General features: G+C 38.5%; 1 protein-coding gene across 4 annotated transcripts in view; it reads left to right on the top strand.

The window, feature by feature from the left end:
- Positions 1-23169, top strand: part of LOC118925978 (complement receptor type 2) — a 140282-nt gene that overhangs the window by 22310 nt on the left and 94803 nt on the right. For 3 of the 4 annotated variants that reach the window (XM_036909839.2, XM_036909838.2, XM_036909837.2), the window contains 5 exons: positions 385-573; positions 1224-1247; positions 1536-1611; positions 11800-11905; positions 13519-14167. In XM_036909839.2, the coding sequence (XP_036765734.2) occupies positions 385-573; positions 1224-1247; positions 1536-1611; positions 11800-11890 (380 nt within the window). In that variant the 3' untranslated portion in view covers positions 11891-11905; positions 13519-14167. Of the gene's footprint in view, positions 1-384; positions 574-1223; positions 1248-1535; positions 1612-3345; positions 3358-11799; positions 11906-13518; positions 14168-23169 lie in introns of those variants that run through there. The other variant, XM_057508014.1, reaches the window with a different exon arrangement.

Raw genomic sequence — 23169 nt, 5'->3', positions numbered from 1 at the left:
AAGAGAAGAAACAAGAAAGGGTGGACACGTATGACAAATCAGAACAGGAATAGATGCTGATGCAACAGTAATGCAGAATTCCTGCTATTACCCATTCAGTCCTCACCATTTATCTAAGAAGCCATTAAAGTCATCCAACACTATTAGTGTAGAAACTAAAGCCCAAGGAAGGGAAATAATCTGGCTTAAATTACCTAGACGTTGTTGAAATAGATGGCTGACACTGAAAGGGTCTGCCTATGACATCATTTTGTGGTATTTTGGTGAGGCTTTACTTAGAATGAACTAAGTTGGTTTCATAACCCTTTCTGTGAAGGGAAGTAGTTACTTCTTTGGTAAAAGGCCAAAATATGACCCAGCTTCAATTAGATTTTTTTATTTCAGAAGTTAACTGTAGCTTCCCAGCGTATATGCATGGAATCCAGGAGGGGCCAGAACCTGGGAAAATGTATCAGTATGGCACTGTTGTCACCGTGGAGTGTGAAGACGGGTTCACCCTGGAAGGCAGTCCCCAGAGTCAGTGTCAGGACGATCACCGATGGAACCCTCCCCTGCCTGTCTGCAAATCACCAGGTAGGTGCAGAGGGCGTCAGCACACCTTGTATTGCCTCCTGTTGGAGAGAGGCGAGTGAAGAGTACCTCTCAATGTTAGGCACTCCTGGGCTTTAAACTGACATAGTATCTGTGACCAGTGGTGCGGTAACAGATGAACTGCAAGTTGGTGGTGTATTTTAGGAAAAGCAAACCTTTCTGAGGATGGGGGAAGTAAAGAAAATACACAGGAGCACTAATGTATGAGATGCAAAACTAATAACCTTGCATTTTGAAATGAGTTGTTGCTGAGATGTCCCTGGTGGCTGAATCTTGATTTATAAGTGCTTGACAGTTTGACAGGGACCTCCACAAACATATCAACCAACCTGTTAGGACAGTGAATGTTTTCATTCTAGCCTGAGACATCTCTGATTCTAAAGTGGAATGTATTGGTTTCTTTTCCCTGGTGAACTACCCCAACTTACTTAATTGAAGTGAAATTTTTTTAAAGTCCAATGAGTTCTTACAAAAATAAGGAAGAGTGGACCCAGAGTTCTGATACATATTTTGAAGTAGATTTTAGAGAGAAGGGAGCTGAGTGTTGACTTCTGGGCCATTACCATGGGACTTTGGGCTACACTGAATCATGCAACCAGACTAATATTTTCATGATTTTGTATTTTCCTTAGGCTCCCTTGCTCTTCTTATTTGTGGTAAGTTTTCTTAAATACTTGAAGAAGAATTCTAATGATGTTTTATAAATAAATAAATCAACGTACATATAAAATTTGAAGCCCTATATCCTGAGTGCTAATTCTTTTTTTCACTTTAACTCCCAGAAAACGTATCTTTTTTTGGTGTTTTAAGAGTCTTTTAATGTAAATCCCACACTGCAAAATGTCACTAACATTTTCCCACCTGGGAACAGGCCCTATGATCACTTAAAAACAGCATAGGTCACACTTTTTCTGGCATTTCATCCTTGCTATTTTGTTTTCTAGGTATTTCTGCAAGTTTAGTATTTCTTATTGTCTTGATTAGCATCACCTCATGCATGATATTCAAGTACAAACAACGGTAAGTTCAGTGCATGCTTGATCAAAATGCCCAGTTTTCACACCTTGCCTGAAACTAAATACAGATGCAAAATTATACAAAATGAGTATTCCAGGGTGGTAACTGGCATAAGGTATATTATGCTGTATAGAAAGAAGCCCTCTCTGGAAGAACTTAAAAGATATCAAACATTTATTTTATTTGAATGATATTTATTCAGATGGTAGATTATAGAAATATCTAGAAAATAGAAAGAAAACAAAATCCCAGAGGTAATGGCTGCAGATATTTTGTTATCTTCCTATCTGATCTTTTTCTTGTATTCTTTTTTCTTTTAAAATTGAAACTTTGGCATTATAGTCTCTTGCTTTGTTATTTTTTTCATCTAGCCCAACATACATAATATTTGTTTAAGTACACTTAATAGTGTATTGCTCTGTCATATGTATTTCTGTACTGTGGAAATTTTAGGTTGCTTCCATATTTATTTTGATAATAAATAAGGATATTAGGAACAATTTCCAATAAGTGTTTTTCCACATTTACTTATTTTCTTAGCATAGATTTCTAGATTACTAGGGTTAAGTTTATGAACATTTCATTTGCTTGATAAATATGCCAAATGCCTTTCCAGAAAATTTGTTCTAACTTGATCATATCTCCAATAGTATATCTGTATATGTGGTGTTTCTGGACTCCTTTTTCTGCTCTGTTGATCTGCCTATTCTTCCATCACAAACCACTTTGTTTAGTGAGCAGAGCTTTCTGCTATTTTAATATGCGGTATGGCAAGAACACCTCACTCTAATTTTTAAAGGATTTTTCCGCTCTATTCTCTTCTGTTTCTTCTTATAGGTGATTTTTAGATCATTTATCATTTTCTAAAACAGATATGTTACAATTACATTTAAGTCTATAATTTAATTTGTAAGAAATAGATACCTTTTCTGTAATGTTTTCCCACTCAGGAGCATCCTAGGCCTTCTATTTGTTCAGATCATCTTTTCCCACACTCCTTTGTTGTTTTTATGAGTACTTAAATTTATTACTAGGTTTGTATGTTTTATTATCCAGAAATTACACATACTTTTATATTTTCTTATTTTATTTATTTATTTAATTTTGGTATCATTAATCTATAATTACATGAGGAAAATTATGTTTACTAGACTCCCCCCATCACCAAGTCCCCCCCACATACCCCTTCACAGTCACTGTCCATCAGCGTAGTAAGACGCTGTGAAATCACTACTTGTCTTCTCTGTGTTGCACAGCCCTCCCCGTGCCCCCCACATTATACATGCTAATCGTAATGCCCCCTTTCTTCTTCTCCCCTCTTATCCCTCCCTTCCCACCCATTCTCCCCAGTCCCTTTCCCTTTGGTAACTGTTAGTCCATTCTTGGGTTCTGTGATTCTGCTGCTGTTTTGTTCCTTCAGTTTTTCCTTTGTTCTTATATTCCACATATGAGTGAAATCTTTTTGTACTTGTCTTTCTCCGCCTGGCTTATTTCACTGAGCATAATACCCTCTAGCTCCATCCATGTTTTTGCAAATGATAGAATTTGTTTTCTTCTTATGGCTGAGTAATATTCCATTGTGTATATGTACCACATCTTCTTTATCCATTCATCTACTGATGGACATTTAGGTTGCTTCCATATCTTGGCTATTGTAAATAGTGCTGCGATAAACATAGGGGTGCATCTGTCTTTTTCAAACTGGGCTGCTGCATTCTTAGGGTAAATTCCTAGAAGTGGGATTCCTGGGTCAAATGGTATTTCTATTTTGAGCTTTCTGAGGAACCTCCATACTGCTTTCCACAATGGTTGAACCAATTTACATTCCCACCAGCAGTGCAGGAGGGTTCCCCTTTCTCCACAACCTCACCAACATTTGTTGTTTGTCTTTTCGATGGTGGTGATCCTTACTGGTGTGACGAGAGATCTCATAGTGGTTTTTCATTTGCATTTCTCTGATGACAAGCGATGTGGAGCATCTTTTCATGTGTCTGTTGGCCATCTGAATTTCTTCTTTGAAGAACTGTCTGTCTGTTCAGCTCCTCTGCCCATTTTTTAATTGGACTATTCACTTTTTGTTTGTTGAGGTATGTGAGCTCTTTATATATTTTGGATGTCAGCCCTTTATCGGATCTGTCATTTATGAATATATTCTACCATACTGTAGGATGCCTTTTTGTTCTATTGATGGTGTCCTTTGCTGTACAGAAGCTTTTCAGCTTGATATAGTCCCACTTGTTCATTTTTGCTTTTGTTTCCCTTGCCCGGGGAGATATGTTCAAGAAGAGGTCACTCATGTTTATGTCCAAGAGATTTTTCCCTATGTTTTTTTCTAAGAGTTTTATGGTTTCATTGAGGTCTTTGATCCATTTCAAATTTACTTACATTGAGGTCTTTGATCCATTTCAAATTTACTTTTTTGTATGGGGTTAGACAATGTTCCAGTTTCATTCTCTTACATGTAGCTGTCCAGTTTTGCCAACACCAGCTGTTGAAGAGGCTGTAATTCCCCCATTGTATGTCCATGGCTCCTTTATCAAATATTAATTAACCATATATGTTTGGGTTAATGTCTGGAGTCTCTATCTGTTCCACTGGTCTGTGGCTCTGTTCTTGTGCCAGTACCAAATTGTCTTGATTACTGTGGCTTTGTAGTAGAGCTTGAAGTTGGGGAGTGAGATCCTACCCACTTTATTCTTCCTTCTCAGGGTTTCTTTGGCTATTTGGGGTCTATGGTGGTTCCATATGAATTTTAGAACTATTTGTTCCAGTTCGTTGAAGAATGCTGTTGGTAATTTGATAGGGATTGCATTGAATCTATAGATTGCTTTGGGCAGGATGGCTATTTTAACAATATTAATTCTTCCTAGCCAGGAGCATGGGATGAGTTTCCATTTGTTAGTGTCCTCTTTAATTTCTCTTAAGAGTGTCTTGTAGTTTTCAGGGTATAGGTCTTTCACTTCTTTGGTTAGGTTTATTCCTAGGTATTTTATTCTTTTTGATGCAATTGTGAATGGAATTGTTTTCCTGATTTTGCTTTCTATTAGTTCATTGTTAGTGTATAGGAAAGCCTCAGCTTTCTGTGTATTAATTTTGTATCCTGCAACTTTGCTGAATTCCGATATTAGTTCTAGTAGTTTTGGAGTGGAGTCTTTAGGGTTTTTTATGTACAATATCATGTCATCTGCACATAGTGACAGTTTGACTTCTTCTTTACCGATCTGGATTCTTGTATTTCTTTGTTTTGTCTAATTGTCATGGCTAGGACCTCCAGTACTATGTTAAATAACAGTGGGGAGAGTGGGCATCCCTGTCTTGTTCCCGATCTTAGAGGAAAAGCTTTCAGCTTCTCGCTGTTCTGTATGATGTTGGCTGTGGGTTTATCATATATGGCCTTTATTATATTGAGGTACTTGCCCTCTATACCCATTTTGCTGAGAGTCTTTATCATGAATGGATGTTGAATTTTGTCAAATGCTTTTTCAGCATCTATGGAGATGATTGTGTGATTTTTGTCCTTCTTTTTGTTTATGTGGTGGATGATGTTGATGAATTTTCTAATGTTGTACCATCTTTGCATCCCTGGGATGAATCCCACTTGGTCATGGTGTATGATCCTCTTGATGTATTTTTTAGTTCAGTTTGCTAATATTTTGTTGAGTATTTTTACATCTATGTTCATCAGGGTTATTGGTCTGTAATTTTCTTTTTTGGTAGGGTCTTTGCCTGGTTTTGGTATTAGGGTGATGCTGGCTTCATAGAATGAATCTGGAAATATTCCCTTCTCTTCTATTTTTTGGAAAACTTTAAGGAGAATGGGTGTTATGCCTTCTCTGTATGTCTGATAAAACTCCGCTGTAAATCCATCTGGCCCAGGAGTTTTGCTCTTAGGTAGGTTTTTGATTACCACTTCAATTTTGTTGCTGGTAATTGGTCTGTTTAGATTTTCTGTTTCTTCCTTGGTCAGTCTTGGAAGGTTGTATTTTTCTAGGAAGTTGTGCATTTCGTCTAGGTTTTCCAGTTTCTTAGCATATAGGTTTTCACAGTAATCTCTAATAGTTCTTTATATTTCTGTGGGATCCGTCATGATTTTTCCTTTCTCATTCCTGATTCTGTTGATGTGTGTAGATTCACTTTTTCTCTTAATAAGTCTGGTTAGGGACTTATCTATTTTGTTTATTTTGTCAAAGAACCAGCTCTTGGTTTCATTGATTTTTTTCTATTGTTTTATTCTTCTCAATTTTATTTATTTCTTCTCTGATCTTTATTATGTCCCTCCTTCTGCTGACTTGGCCTCATTTGTTCTTCTTTTTCCATTTTCGATAATTGTGATGTTAGACTATTCATTTAGGATTGTTCTTCCTTCTTCAAGGATCGCTATATACTTTCCTCTTAAGACTGCTTTTGCTGCGTCCCACAGAAGTTGGGGCTTTGTGTTGTTGTGGTCATTTGTTTCCATATATTCCTTGATCTCTATTTTAATTTTTTCGTTGATCCATTGATTATTTAGGAGCATGTTGTTAAGCCTCCATGTGTTTGTGAGCTTTTTTGTTTTCTTTGTAGAATTTATTTCTAGTTTTATATCTTTGTGGTCTGAAAACTTGGTTGGTAGAATTTCATTATTTTGGAGTTTACTGAGGCTCTTTTTGTGGGCTAGTATGTGGTCTATTCTGGAGAATGTTCCATGTGCACTTGAGAAGAATGTGTATCCTGTTGCTTTTGGGTGTAGAGTTCTATAGATGTCTATTAGGTCCATCTGTTCTAGTGTGTTGTTCAGTGCCTCTGTGTCCTTACTTATTTTCTGCCCAGTGGATCTATCCTTTGGAGTGAGTGGTGTGTTGAAGTCTCCTAAAATGAATGCATTGCAGTCTATTTTCCCCTTCAGTTCTGGTAGTATTTGTTTCACATGTGCTGGTGCTCCTGTGTTGGGTGCATATATATTTAGAATGGTTATATCCTCTTGTTGGACTGAGCCCTTTATCATTATGTAGTGTCCTTCTTTATCTCTTGTTACTTTCTTTGTTTTGAAGTCCATTTTGTCTGATATTAGTACTGCAACCCCTGCTTTCTTGTCGCTGTTGTTTGCTTGAAATATGTTTTTCCATCCCTTGACTTTTAGTCTGTGCATGTCTTTGGGTTTGAGGTGAGTTTCTTGTAAGCAGCATATAGATGGGTCTTGCTTTTTTATCCATTCTATTACTCTGTGTCTTTTGATTGATGCATTCAGTCCATTTACATTTAGGGTGATTATTGAAAGATATGTACTTATTGCCATTGCAGGCTTTAGGTTCGTGGTTACCAAAGGTTCAAGGTTAGCCTCTTTAGTATCTTACTGCCTAACTTAGCTCACTTATTGAGCTATTAGAAACACAGTCTGATGATTCTTTATTTCTCTCCCTTCTTATTCCTCCTCCTCCATTCTTTATATGTTAGGTGTTTTATTTTGTGCTCTTTTGTGTTTCCTTTGACTGCTTTTGTGGGTAGTTGATTTTATGTTTTGCCTTTAGTTAGTATTTGATTGTTCTGCTTTCTTTGCTGTGATTTTATTTTTTCTGGTGACATCTATTTGGCATTAAGAGTGCCTCTATCTAGAGCAGTCCCTCAAAATTACCCTGTAGAGGTGGTTTGTGGAGGGCAAATTCCCTCAACTTTTGCTAGTCTGGGAATTGTTAAATCCCTCCTTCATATATAAATGATAATCGTGCTGGATACAGTAGTCTTGGTTCGAGGCCCTTCTGTTTCATTGTATTAAATATATCATGCCATTCTCTTCTGGCCTGTAAGGTTTCTGTTGAGAAGTCTGATGATAGCCTGATGGGTTTTCCTTTATAGGTGACCTTTTTCTCTCTCTGGCTGCCTTTAATACTCTGTCCTTGTCCTTTATCTTTGCCATTTCAATTATTATGTGTCTTGGTGTTGTCCTCCTTGGGTCCCTTGTGTTGGGAGTTCTGTGTGCTTCCGTGGTTTGAGTGACTGTTTCCTCCCTCAGTCTGGGGAAGTTTTCAGCAATTATTTCTTCAAATACACTTTCTATCCCTTTTTCTCTCTTATTCTTCTTCTGGTACCCCTATAATTCAAATATTGTACCTTTTGGATTGGTCACACAGTTCTCTTAGTATTCTTTCATTCCTGGAGATCCTTTTGTCTCTCTCTGCATCAGCTTCTCTGCGTTCCTGTTCTCTGATTTCTATTCCATTAACGGCCTCTTGCACCTCATCCATTCTGCATTTAAGTCCTTCCAGAGATTGTTTTATTTCTGTATTCCCCCTCCTTAGCTCTTGCATATTTCTCTGTAAGTCCATCAGCATGGTTATGACCTTTATTTTGAATTCTTTTTCAGGAAGATTGGTTAAGTCTATCTCCCCGGGTTCCCTCTTAGGGGAGGATGTCTGTGTGATTCTGGTCTGGATCAAATTCTTCTGCCTTTTCATGGCGATAGAGGTAGTCGTAGGCAGTGGGCGCGTGTGTCAGCTGGGAGAACGGAGTCCCTTCCCGCTTGCTCCTCACCTGCCTCTCCTGGGAGAACAGCGACCCCTAGTGGCTTGTGCTGGGCAGCTGCACGCTGACGGGATCTCTGATTCTTGCCCGGGTCGCTGTGGAGGAAGTTCTGCAGGGCTGCTGGGCATAGCTGGTCTCAAGCTCCTGCTCTACTATGGTGGGGCTGCGCCAGAGGGGAAATGGGCAGAAGGTTGTTATTGCCGTGAGGGGCCTCCGAGCTGCACTGCCACCCAGGGGGTTAGGGAGCCCAGAGTTCCCTGGGATTCTCAGCTGCTGGGCTGAGTGTGCCGGGACGCTTCCGTCCAGCTGTGAGGCCCCTGTCCCTTTAAGACTTTCAAAAAGCACTCGCTTTTCCTTTGTCCCAGGGGCACCGGCTGCGGGGATCCACTCACAGGTTTTACTGTCCCGTTTCCCTACTATCCAGCACCCCACACACTGTGTGTCTGTACTCTCAGTGTGGATGGCTGGGGCTGGGTGTTCAGCAGTCCTGGACTCCCTCTCCCTCCCCGCTCCGACTCCTCTCCTCCCGCCGGGAGCTGGGGTAGGGGTGGCACTCGGGTCCCACTGGGCCGCGGCTTGTACCTTACCCCCTTCATGAGGCTCTGGGTTCTCACAGATGTAGATGTAGCCTGGCTGTTGTCCTGTGTCTTCTGGTCTCTATTTTAAGAATAGTTGTATTTGTTGTATTTTCAAAAATATATATGGTTTTGGGAGGAAATTTCCGCTGCCGTACTCATGCCGCCATCTTGGCTCTGCCTCTGTATTTTATTTTTTATCTATTAACTTTTTAAAGCATCTGAACCCATAATGTTGCCCTGGTGGGCTGTGTGATATTTAATGGGGACACAGATCAAATCGTCAGTATTTGGGAATGTTGATCTGAAAAAGTTCTGTAGAGGAGGAGATGTTTCAGGTGAGCCTCAAGACAAGGCAAGAAAGATATTCCAGGTAGAAAAGTATTCCAGGTAAAAGGAATAGTTTGAGTAAAGCCCAAGAAGCTTGTCATTCCGTCAAAATTAGGAGAACTATGTAAGCAACATGACGAAATAGTGTGCATGAGGGTGGCTGAAGGGGAAGGTGGCACAGATTTAGGTGTAGGAATGGCATTAAAGAGCCTCTCACACATAAACCTTGTGGAAATTATGGAATATTCCGATATGTGCAAAGGGCATATTTTCAACAATGATACCAGTGGGTGTCAGCCTGACAATGTTCATATGTATAAGTTCTTGAGTCTCCGTACGTGTGAAAGAGGATAATCAGGTGACTTCAGGTAACTTCCAGTGGGGGGTGACCAAGTCATGACAGCCCAAACATGTCATCCAAAAGCTGCAGTAACATTACTTTAATATGCCAAGTCAGCCGTGCCTATTATTTAGCAGACTACCAGGGCCACCTGGCCATGTTGTTCAGAGCTCTATGGTGTCCAGTGTAGGCAGCAGTGAAGGGGTACATTGAAACCATGCAGTGATGGCACCTATGAGGCTGAGTAGTTTGTTCTAGGCTGGAGGAGCCGAAGGGTTTTTTTTGGCCTGAGCCACTTGCAAGGGTCTACAGAGGATGCACCACATAACCCTGGGTTGGTGAATGATTCTGGGGAAACAGCCTCCTCTGACCAAATAAGATTGGGAAAGACTGAATGCTGTATTTTTCTCATGGAGAGTTACAGTGACCATGAGAATATTTAAACTCCTACCATAAAGAAGCCTGTTTCATTTTTCTTTTTGGAAAAAAAGAAAAACACAGAGTTTCCCAAACTAATTAGACTGCAGAACTATTTCTCATGTAATGCCTTAAGCATCCCACGGAACTGACGTTTCCACCTGCAGTCGCTGGGGAGACCTAGAAAGGTGGTCAGGAGCTAGATCCTCAAAGCCTGGTAGGCCATGATGGGGGCTTGGTGCTTATTCTGTCGGATCTCAAGCAAGGAGATAAGAGTTCAGATCTGTATTTTCAAAAGAAGGGGCAGGATTGGGCTCTCAACTGAAGCAGCAGCAGCAAGGATCAAAAGGATGGAACAGATTTAAGAGGTAACTTCACGACTCAGAAGAGAGGATTTCCAGGATGTAAGTGATTTGCTGAATGTGACAAAGCATGACTCCTGTGGAGGTCCCTGGGTGGATCCAGTGGTTCCCCAACAGAGGAGAGGGGCAGGTTTGTGGGGGGGAGATGCTGGATTCAGGTCTGACCTGTTCCTCTGAGGCACCCATGGTGTAAGACTCCAGAGAGAGGCCACACTCAGGCCGGTGACAATTAAGTCACAACTAAAGCCTTGGACCAAAAGAACATAAAAGATAAGAATAGAGATGAAAACAGATCTCAGAAGGATGGGAAAGCTTAAAAGGCAAGAGGGACAGGATCAGCCAGAGATGGGAGGAAAACTAGGAGAGAGCAGTTTCTCAGAATTCAAGAGAGGTAAGGCGCCCGAGAAAATAAAAATAGGGATGTCAGTTGGATGGCTTTCCTCACCGGAAGTTAGAAGATAATTTTAGCCATGAGTAATTAGAAGTTTAAGTAAACAGAAAATGTGGTCTCTATCTCTTTCCTTCACGTTACTAAATATGCTATCAGAGCATTGCATGTGTAGGAAAATTTGTAAGCTTTGGGAATGCCTACAAGCTCAAATAATTTATGATGTTCCAGTCCGATGATAAATTTTGCTAATATGATTATATCAAATACTATTTTTAAGTGCCTCAATTGATACTGAACCAAACATATATGTTAAACGAAATTCCTAAGCATCACTCATTTGTTTTATTTCCATTTATAACTGACTTCAGTTTATTTTCTAATAGTTGATACAGACATTTGAGTTGCCTTAAATACTTTCTGTAAATGAGAGGAGTAACCAGTCACTTAAAAATGAATGTCTAGCAACAAAATTAAAAAATTTTTAAACCATCCAAACATTTGAAGGAGACACTATGCTATTCTTTTGTAGTCATGTAAGATATTTTAACAAAACCTAAGTCCCACATTGACCTAAAAATTACTATTTTATAATATCCTTAATGTATCTTCCTATAAGCTGACTTTTTATATATAGTAGTGAGTGACATGCTATAAGGAACTTAGCAATAATCTTTCTTCCCCAATAATCTTGTAATACTTTATTTCAGAGTTTTTCACAATAGCGGCATCATATTATTGTCCTCTGCCAATTTTGGCAAAGTGGTTTTAGAAGGACAGGAAAGTATGTATTTTCAAAGAGTAAAAGTAAATACGTCCTCTAAAAAATCATTTAAACTTTTAGTGCCATATGACTATGTAAGGATCTGGAATTAGACACCAAATATAAAAATTCCCTTTTAAGTTAGATTGAAAGATTGTGTCCCAAAAAGGCAAAAGTATGATTACATTCTAAAATAAAAGCTTCTTTTTTCTTTTTTTTCAAACTGGAAGTTATGGTTCTTAATCATTAAAAGTCCTGGATCTGAGGTAAAGCTGACTAGTATCTTCTGACTTGGACACCTAGAAGCCTAGCAGTTTATTTATTTTTATTGCCATTTCCAAAAAATGGCGGTCAAAGTGATTATTTCATAGGATACTAAGGATGATAAAATGAAATCCCCCATGAAAAATACTGACCATGTGTTGGGAATTATGGAAAATCAACAAGACTGCTACATCTTTATAGTAACCATGGCCAATGAGTAAAGATTTTACTCTTTTCTTCCTTCTTCCATTTAGCAATTATTATACAAATACAAGCCCTAAGGAAGATCTTCACTTTGAAATACAAGAAATATATCCTATTGATCCATACAACCCAGCAAGCTAATCAGAAGACAAACTGGTATCTAACGGAATTTAAATATTCTTATTAATTTATATGTCAAATTGTCTTCCATTTATATTTATCAATAAGCATAGTACTGAATACATATGGTTCTATTGCCCAAGTCTGTAGCAATCATGCACAGAAGTTTTTCATTTACCTACTTCATATTGCCAACTAATGCTGACTCAACAAATATTTAAACAGCAAAAAATAAATAAGAAGATGATAAGGATTATGGAGGAAAATAAGACAGGAAAAAGGGATAGATAGGACAGGGTAGTTAGAAGGGAAGTTCTCACTTCTCACTAAGAAAATGGCCTTTAAGCAAAGACTAGAGAGTGAAGTAAGGAGCTAGCCACGAGTGGGAAGAACATTCCAGAAAGAAAGAACAGTAAATGCAAGGACCGGAAGTGGTATGTCTGCTGAGTGGGAAGCCTAGCAAGGAGAAAGTGGCAGAGATGGAATCAGAGAGGTAGGGGAGGAGGGGGAGAATAACTGATCATACTGAGTATGCTAGGTCATTGCAATGGGCTTGCTGTTCATTCTGAGATGGGAACCACTGCAAGAGCAGATAAGTAGAGTAGTGACAAGGATAAGACGGAAACTTAAGAGAAATTTATTTTAAGAATGGAGAAATAGCAGCTATGCCACTATTCCTATATGCTGATGGGAAAGATCCAGTTGGAGAGGGGAGAAGATGGCAGGGAAGGAAAGAAGGAATTGCTGGAGCCACATGTGAGTAAACTAGAGGAACAGGAGCTAGTGCTCAAGCAGGAGAGTAGACCTTAGCTAGGACTTGGCTTAATACCAGGAGAGAAGACAGGATATGGGTGCAGATGAAGATGGGTGGGGAGATGTGGTGGGCAGTGCATGTGTGCAAGTTCTCTTCTGCTGATTCTGTTTTCTCCGTGAATGGAAAGCAAAATGTCAGCTGAGAGGGAGATTGGCAAAGGAAATGTTAGAGATTTACGGAGAAGGCATTACACGAGAGTCAAATACTGAATGACAGAGATAATAGAAAGGTTTCAGGATCAGTAATTGGCAAAGGTAGAATTCAAGCTCAAATCTGACTTCAAATTCCTTTTTCTTACAAAATCTACAAAATATAAAATGAGGATCCACCTCTACCCTCTTGGAACTTATATTAATAAGAGGAATAAGATATATACAGGTCATAGTGTAAGTACCACAAACAAAATACAGAAAACTGCTGTGGCATTTGAGGAGCAAAAGGGTACTTAGAGCTGGTGAGTCATAGGAAAAGGGAAGAGAAGAACAAGGGAGCACAAGACTGTTCAGTCCAAACCAGGGGGGTCTAGAATAAAGTAATTATATAAATATTTGTTCAGTGAATATGTGAATAAGCATTGGACTATTGCTTCAGTTTCTCCTTCATTTATTATTATTCCTATTTATTGATATAAAACTTAATTATGTCGTGCACCATATGTTATCTGAAGAAGGACCTCTTAATAGAATGACAGCTTCTAATAGGCTTGATGCTTTGTTGGTTATAGCACTTATAACTGGTATCAATGATGTGAGAGAAGGTTAAAACTCATTATTTAAGCTTCAAGTTATACCATTGCTATTTATGCTGCTTCATCAACAGCAATTATCTATTTCAGCATGCACTGTTGTTTGGAATCCAACTGAACACTGGTTGGAAAGAAACCATTCTAATATCAGCAAGTCGTTTTGTATGGCCTCAGCATCAATGAAATGATTTCATAAGCTATAACTCCTATATGCACTATTCTCAAGCAGAACAAAGAAATTTGCTTGTTGATAAAGAAGAAAGCCCAGTTTCACTGCCACATGTTCTTCAAGGACTTTTTGAAGCCTCATCTGTGACGTGCCTGGAGCCAAGCATGGCTATAAACTTACATAACTGAACGTGTCATCTTTCTTAGGAAGGCACTAAAAAGACCTATCCTCATATCTAAACTCTTCTTCTTTTTGTAATCATCATACTCACTGTTACCATATAATTTTGGCTATAGTGTAGATTTAATTATTTTAAGCAAAGCAGGAAGCATATTTCCACTTGGTTTGAGTTCCCACATTATATATCTTGCCTTTCCATAATCACTCAGTCATTCTAATTTGCACAGTGTTTTTTTAAATTATGGGAGTCAAGTTCCAATTGTTAAGTCTTGGTGTCTAATTCAAGATTTGGATGTTTCCCTGGCAGTTTTGTCAGAAGCTCTAGTTGCTTGTAAAATCATTTAACTATGTATATTAGTCATTCAAATAAATTTTATACTGAAAAAGAAACTTGCCTTATATGACATTTTTTCTGGAGTCAATGAACTCTTGAATAACAAACACAGCCTTAGGATTTTTAGAGTTCCTGACTTAACATGTAGGCATTCTGGGTCCTGACACTTTGTCCTTTTAGCCAGACTCTCAACCCCTAAACCCCATTTCCTTCTCCTTGAGACATTCTCTTCTGTATGGTGAGGGTCCATCCAACACCTTCCCCCACCCCTCATCCTCTCCAAGCACACTCTAAAGCCACTATCAGTTTTCTCTGTTCCAGCACTTAAACTGTTGAGAAAATGAAACCTTGTGTCTGGTTACCACAAATATACCCTCCCTATCTTCTCCTAGACTATGTGTGCTGATTGGCATCTTTTGTTTTTTTTTAATTGTGGTAAAAAAAAACCATATGACATAAAACTTACCATCTTAACCATTTTTAAGTGTAGAGTTCAGAAGCATTAAGTATATTCACATGGTTCAACATATCTCCAGAACTTTCTCATCTTACAGAATTGAAACACTATCCCATTAAACAATCATTCCACAGTCCTCTCTCCCTACAGCACCTGGCAGCCACCATTCTAGTTTCCTATGAATTTCACAAATTTAGGTGCCTCATATAAGTGGAACCACACAGTATTTGTGTTTTTGTGACTGGCTTCACTTAGCATAGTGTCCTCAAGATTCATCCATGTTGTAGCATGTGACAGAATGTGTTCCCTTTTCCAGGCTGAATAGCATTTCATTGCATGTTATACAATTCAGTGTATCCATTCATCTTTTGATGGACATTTGGGTTGTTTTCACCTCATGGCCATTGTGAATAATGCCGGTATGAACATGGGCATACAGATATCTCTTCAAGACATTGTTTTCAATTCTTTTGGATAAATCTCCAGAAGTGGGTTGCTGTTCAGCATCTTTTATTCATTCACAGCCAGTACCATTTCTCTTTCTTTAAACTGCCTGTTCATGACCCTGAAGCCATCTAGTCTACCTTTAGCTTTATTCCCTTTCCTTCTCTTCGAAGATGATGAAAACATCACAGAGTAATATCTCAACTTCTCCCCACCTCCTCCAAGCTTATCTATATGCACTCCTCTGTATCCTCATTTCCACCTGCCACATTTCACAGACTATACTGTTCTCTTCATCTCTGTTTTTTCCAGGACATTGCTCCATCAGTTACACACTCTCTCACCACTGGGTCCTTCTTTTCGCCTACAAACTTGCTCACACCAGTGCCCACTCAGTTGCAAGTGATAGAAATCCACACTGGTTTAGACCAAAAAGGGACTTTATTGTATCACATGACAGAAAGAGCCAAGGGTGCAGCTGGCTTTAGTCAAAATGGAAATTAAATATTCAAATAACATCCTCGGGAATCCTACCACCTAGTCTTCTTTTCCTTGCTGGCCTCATTCTGTGGTAGACGATCCCTGAAAACTGGCAAAATATTTGTTGACAATGCCAAGTGCACATCTTGCCAGCTTGGCATTCCAGCATAAAGAACTTTTCTTGTCCAATAACTCCATCAAAACTCCCTTCATCAGCTCAGTTGGTTCCAAATAGAGTCACACGTCCCAAATGAATCAGTTCTAGGGCCAGGGCAGTGAAATAAGCAGATGACAAAGTCTAAGCTTGCCTGCTCAGGCTTGGTGTTGGGGGTAGGATTGATCTACCGTGATGGTTCTCAAGTGGGGCAGTCTTGTCCCCCCCTAGAGGACATTTGGCAATATCCGAAGCCGTTTTTGGTTATTACAATTAGAGGAGAGGGTTGCTACTGGCATCTAGAGGGTAGAGGCCACAGATGCTGCTAAAGAGCCTGCAGTGCACAGAGCAGCCTCCAAAACAAAGTGTCTGGTTCAACACACCAGTAGTGTGGTCGAGAAGCCATGGTCTGTCTGAACCACACAGAACTATGGGATAGAGGGGGTTTCTCAGAGGACAAGTCAAGTCACTGATTCCAGAGGAAGGGACCCAGTTAAAGCAATGAATATCCACCATACCCTCCAAATGAAAACAAATCCTCTCCCAAACCAGCCATGTGTCTCTTTAAACTACTTCCCTTCTCTTTACCACCAAATTTTCTGAAGAAGTGGTTGACGTTAGCTGTCAATCATTTCATTCAGTCAAGAAATAGTCATGTAAATCCTTCTGTAGGCTAAGCAATGTTTTAGGTCATGGGCTATAATAGTAATAAATGGACATGTCTTCAAAAAGCTTTTATATTAGTGAGGAGAGATGGACAATAAACATATTGCCAGATGGTAATAAAATGAAAAATGATAAATAAAACTTTTAAATTATATGAAGCAGGAAAAGAGGAAAGGAAGTTCTGAAAGATGTGCAGTTGTAAAAAGTGGCCAAGGAAGGCTTTGTTCAGAAGTTCACATATGAGCAAAAGGACTCAAGGAGAATAAAGAGGTTCCTATGCAGAAAGGTATCTGGTTAGAAAGTGTTTTAAGCAAAAAGAACATTTGAATAAAAGAAAAAGAAAATAAAAATAGAAATATTACAAGATTTAGCAGTTTCTCTGGATATTTATCTGAAGAAGAGAGAATGGATAAGCTCAAGGAGGACTTCAACAAAGAGACAGAAGATCTAAAAAGGAACCAGTCAGAGATGATGAATACAATGAGAGAAAAAAAATACATTAGGGGGAACTAACAGCAGATTAGAGGACACAGAAGACAGAGCGGCAACTTAGAAGACAGTAATGGAACACACTCAAGCTGAACAGTAGAAAGAAAAAAGAATAAAAAGAACTAAGGTTAAGAGAGCTGTGGGACAACATCAAACATTCAAATATTTGCATTATAGGAGTCTCAGAAAGAGAGGCAAGACAGAAAGTGGTGGGAAACTTATTTGAAGAAATAATAGCCAAAAACTCTCTTAAGCTGGGGAAGGAAACAGTCTTTTAGGCCCAGGAAGCACAAAGAACCCCAAATAAGATGAGCCCAAGGAGGTCCGCAATAGACACATATTAATTAAAATGTTAAATATGAAAGACAGAGAATATTAAAGGCAGCAAGATAAAAGCAATAAATTACATATAAGGGAAACCCTATAAGGCTATCAGCTGATTTTTTAGCAGAAACTCTACAAGCCAGAAGGGAGTGACATGATATATTTAAAGTGCTGAAAGGAAAAAAACCTACAACTAAGAATACTCTAACCAGCAAGGCTATCATTGAGAATTGAATGGGAGATAAAGAGCTTCACAGATAAACATAAGTTAAAAGAGTTCACCACCACTAAGCTAGCCTTCAAGAAATATTGCAGAGACTTCTTCAAGAGGAAAAGAAAAGACCCTAGCTAGAATCAAGAAAACTATGAAAGAGAAAAAGCAGACGTATAGCAGAGATATAGATCAATAGTTTAAAAGCTAGTATGAAGATCAGAAAGACAAAAGTATTAAAATTATTTACATCTAAAAATTAGTTAAGCAAATCACAAAACAAAAAGGTATAAAAGAAGATAAATATATATATGTATATATCTATAATGTGGAGGAGCAATAATAAATATAGCGCTGTTAGAATGCATTCAAACTTAAGTGACCATCAACTTAATTTGAATTGTTATATTCATAGGCTGCCATATAAGAACCCCATGGTAACCAAGAGCCAAAAACTTATAATAGATACACAAAAAATAAAGAGAAAGGAATCCAACCATAACACTAAAAAAATCCATAAAGCACAAGGGAAGAGAGCAAGCAAGGAAGAAAGGACTAGAGAAGAACAACAAAAACAACCAGGAAACATTTAACAAAATGGCAATAAGTACATACCTATCAATAATTACTTTAAATGTAAATGGACTAAATGCTCCAATCAAAAGACGTAAAGTGAGTAAATGGATAAAAAAAATAATAAGACCCACCTTTTTGCTATGTACAAGAGCTCACTTCAGATCTAAGGACACATAGACTGAAACTGAAGGGATGAAGAAAGATATTCCATGCAAATAGGAATAGAAAAAAGCTGGTGCATCAGTATTTAGACAAAATAGACTTTAAAACAATGACTATAACAAGAGACAAAGAAGGAAATATTATATAATGATTAAGGACTTAATCCAGCAAGAAGGTATAACAATTATAAATAACCACACACCCAATAGAAGAGCACTTAACTATATAAAGCAAATATTAACAGGCATAAAAGGATAAAATGACAGCAATACAAAATAATAGAGGACTTTAACATCCCACTTATGTCAACAGATTGATCATCCAGATAGAAAATCTACAAGAAAACAGTGGTTTTCTGCTAGTTCATTAGACCAGATGCACCTAACAGATGTATACAGAACATTACCAAGACAGCAGAATACACATTCTTTTTGAGTACACATGGAACACTCTCCAGAATAGACCACATGTTAGGCCACAAAGCAATCTCGGTGAATTTAAGAAGACTGAAATCATATCAAGCATCTTTTCTGACCATAATGATATGAAACTGAAAATTAATTACAAGGGGAAAAAAAATGGGAAAACCACAAACACATGGAGGCTAAACAGCATGCTGCTAAACAACCAATGGGTCATCAAAAAAAATCAAAGGAGAAATCAAGAAGTATGTGGAGAATATTGAAAATAGAAATACAATGGTTCAAATCTTTGGAATGCAGTAAAAGCAGTCCTAAGAGGGAAGGTTATAGTGCTACAGGCCTATCTTAAGAAGCAAGAAACATCTCAAGTAACCAATCAAACCCTACACCTAAAGACACTAGAAAAAGAACAAAGGCAGTGTTAGTAGAAGGAAGGAAATAGTAAAGATCAGAGCATAAATAAATGAAATGAGCCTAAAAAATGTAAAAGATCAAAGAAACTAAGAGCTGGTTCTTTGAAAAGATAAACAAAATTGTTAAACCTTTAGCTATACTCACTAAGAAAAAAGAGGACTCATATAAATAAAATCAGAAATGAAAGAGAAGTTACAGCTGACACCATGGAAATATAAATGATTATAAGAGGTTAAAGATTACTATGAGAAATTATATATGCCAATAAATTGGGCAAGTTAGAAGAAATGGATAAATTGCTAGAAACATACAACCTTCCAAGATTGAAACAGGAAAAAATAGAGAATCAGAACAGACCAGTTATGAATAACAAACTTGAATCAGTAATAAAAAAACTACCAAAACCAAAGTCCAGAATCAGATTGTTCATAGATGAATTCTACCAAACATTTAAAGAAGAGTTAATACCTGTTTTAGTCAAACTATTCCAAAAAATTGAAGAGGAAGGAAATTTTCCAAATTTATTCTATGAGGTCAGCATCAACCTGATACCAAAACAAGACAGATACTATGAAAAAAGAAAATTGCAAACCAATATCCCTGATGAATATAAATGCAAAAATCCTCAACAAAATGTTAGTAAACTGAATTTTAACATTAAAAAGATCATTCACCATAACCAGGTAGGATTTATTTCACATTGCAATTGCAAACTTGGTTCAATATTTGTAAATCAATCAATATGATACACATTAACAAAAGGATGGATTAAAACCATGTGATCATCTCAATAAATGTCGAAATAGCAATGGACAAAATTCAACATCCATTCATGAAAAAATGCTTAACAAAGTGGGTACAGGGAGGACATATTCAAATATAATAAAGGGCATTTATGACAAACCCACAGCAAACATCATACTCCATGGTGAAAAACTGAAAGCATTTACTCTCAGATCAGAAGCAGGCAATGATGCCCACTCCCACCACTTCTATTCAACATAATACTAGAAGTCCTAGCCACTGCAATCAGACAAGAAAAAGAAATAAAAGGCAACCAAATTGGTAGAGAAGAAGTAAAATTGTCACTATTTCCATGTGGCGTGATACTATATATAGCAAACCCTAAAGACTCCACCAAAAAACTGTTAGAATTAACAAATGAATTCCTTAGAGTTGCAGGATGCAAATCAATACACAGAAATCTATTGCATTTCTATATATAAGTAATGAACTAGCAGAAAATAAGAAAACAATGCCATTTACAATTGCATCAAAAAGAATGAAATATCTAGCAATAAATTTTACCAAAAAGGTGAGGCTTGTACACTAAAACTATAAGACAACAATGAAAGAAACTGAAGAAGATGCACATAAGTGGAAAGCTATTCTATGCTTATTATTAATATTGTTAAAATGGGCATTCTACCCAAAGCAATCTACAGATTCAATGCAATCCCTATCAAAACACCAATGACACTTTTTTTAAAGAGCTAGAGCAAGTAACCCTAAAATATGCATGAAACCACAAAAGACCCCAAATAGCCAAAGTTATCTTGAGAAAGAACAAAGCTGGAGGTATCATGCTCCCTGATTTCAAACTGTACTACAAAACTACAGTAATCAAAACAATATGGTACTGGCACAAGAACAGATACATAGACCAATGGACAGAATAGAGATGCTAGAAATAAACCCAAGCCAATATGGTCAATTAATATATGACAAAGGAGGCAAGAATGTATAATGGGGAATAGATGGTGTTGGGAAAACTGAACAGTTATGTCAAAAGAATGGAAACTGTATCACTAACTTCTACCATACACAAAAATAAACTCAAAATGACCTAAATGTAACACCTGAAACCATATAACTCCTAGAAGAAAACATAGGCAGTAAATTCTTGAACATCAACATTAGTAATTTTGTGGGGGATATCTCCTCAGGCAAGGGAAACAAATGCAAATATATACAAGTGGACTTCATCAAACTAAAAAGCTTTGCACAACAAAGGAAACCACTAACAAAAATGAAAAGGCAAACTACTGTATGGGAGAATATATTTGTAAATAATATATCTGATAAGGGGCTAATATCCAAAATACATTAAAAAACTCAAACAATTCAACAACAGAAAAACAAACAATCTGATTTAAAAAGGGGCAGAGAACCTGAATAGACAGTTTTCTAAAGAAGACATACAGATGGCCAACAGACACATAAAAAGATGCTCAACATCACTGATCATCAGTGAAATGTAAATCTAAACCATAATGAAGTATCACCTCACACTAGTCAGAATGGCTAACATCAACAAGATCGGCAAGGATGTGGAGAAAAGGGAACCCTTGTACTTTGCTGGTGAGATTGTAAACTGAGGCAGCCATTATGGAAAGCAGTATGGAGGTTTCTCAAAAAACTTAAAATAGAAATGCCATAGGAACCAGTAATTCCACTTTTAGGAATTTAACCCAAGAAAACAAAATCAGTAATTCAAAAAGATATATGCACCCCTATGTTTATTGCCACATTATTTACAATAGCCAAGATATGGACGCAATCCAAGTGCCCATCGATAGATGAATGGCTGAACAAGATAAGGTAAATACACACAATGGAATATTATTAGCTTTTAAAAAGAATGACGTCTTGCCATTTGTGACAACCTAGATGGACCTAAAGGGTATCATGCTAAGTGAAATAAGTCAAAGACAAATACCATATGATTTCACTTTTATGTGGGATCTAAAAAACAAAAAAAGAAACAGACCCATAAATACTGACAATGGACCAGTTGGTTACCATAGAGGAAGGAGGAGGGGAATGGGTGAAACAGGTGAAGGGGCTAAAGAGGTACAAATTTCAAATTATAAAATAAATTAGTCACAGGAATGGAAGTACAGCAGAAGGACTATAACCAATAATATTGTAATCTCTTGATCATAATAACAGGATAAAACTACACCTTACTGTGGCGAGCATTTAGTAATGTATATAATTATCAAATCACAATGTTGTCATCTGAAATCAATATAATATTGTGCATCAACTATATTCCCATAAAATTTGAAATAATGGATTCATGTTTTAACTCATCTTTACATGTAGGGTTCTAATCTTAGAAGCCACAGACCTCAAAATGTCCATGGCTAGAACTGAATTTCAATATAACTGGTTTCCTTTGTAGTTTATTTTATGCATTAAAAAAATAATTCTGAGAAAGGGTCCGTTGGCTTGACCACACGGGCAAAGGAATCCGTAACACACGGAAAAATGTTCAAAGCCACAAATCACATACGAACCACATCCATATGTTTACATCCTGGTCTTACTTTGTTCATTCCGTCTCCAATTTCTTTCTTAATTGTCCACTTTCTTCCAAAGGGACCACCATCCAATCTCACCTGGATGACGGCAAAAGCTTTCTTGTTGGTTTTCCCGGCTCACTATTGCCTGAGTCCAGTCCAGTGTCCGCGCCACAGACAGAATTACATTTTTAAATAAAATAAGGTTAAGTCACTCTTTTAAAAAATCTTTCAATGTCTTCGTACATCTCAATTCAACATAAGGAATTGGTTCTTCATATTTCCTGCACACCGTACGTGTTGTGTGCGGTTGTCGCTCCAACGCAGGAGCAGGCACGTCATTCGAGGACCTACCCACGCGGATTCTTGGAAAGGGGAAAAGCCACGCATGGGGGTGCGCGGCGGAGCAGCGAGAACCCCCGGCCCGTCTGCAATTGCCGGTCCGTCCCGCATGTCTATCAAGCCGCTGAAGGATTGAAAGTTTTTGCTCCTGTACACGGGTCCTAAGGTGCTTTCTGGGAGCGAGACTGGTTAGAAACCGTGAAAACGAGGGAGTAAACAAGACCTCGCCCATTAAGGGGAAGCTGCGGTCAAAAGCCTTTTGTCCCGGAACCCCCGCCGCGCTCCCCGACCCTGCGCCCGGAACCTGGCGCGTCTCTCTGCGCCCCTGGGCGCTTTCCCCTTCGCTTTCCTTCGAGATCGCATCTGGTCCCTAGCAGTGCTCGCGGAGGATGGCAGCGTCTTCTGCGAGGAGCCCGGGGCCTCTCGGGCGGCAGGCGCCCCCTCTCTCCGGCTCCGGAGGAGCCCTGCTGGCGGCGCTGGTGCTGCTCGCGCCGCCGGCGGCCTGGGGTAAGACGCGGGACGCGCCAGGGGAGCGGGCGAGGCGGCCGGGGCGCAGGCGGCACGCGCGCGGTGGCGCTCGGTCCCCAGCGGGAGCCTTCGGGGGCTGGGCGC

This window comes from Manis pentadactyla, chromosome 9 (genome assembly GCF_030020395.1).
Source record: "Manis pentadactyla isolate mManPen7 chromosome 9, mManPen7.hap1, whole genome shotgun sequence".
In the NCBI taxonomy this organism is placed as follows: Eukaryota; Metazoa; Chordata; class Mammalia; order Pholidota; family Manidae; genus Manis; species Manis pentadactyla.
This window is presented reverse-complemented; position numbering and strand designations above follow the sequence as displayed.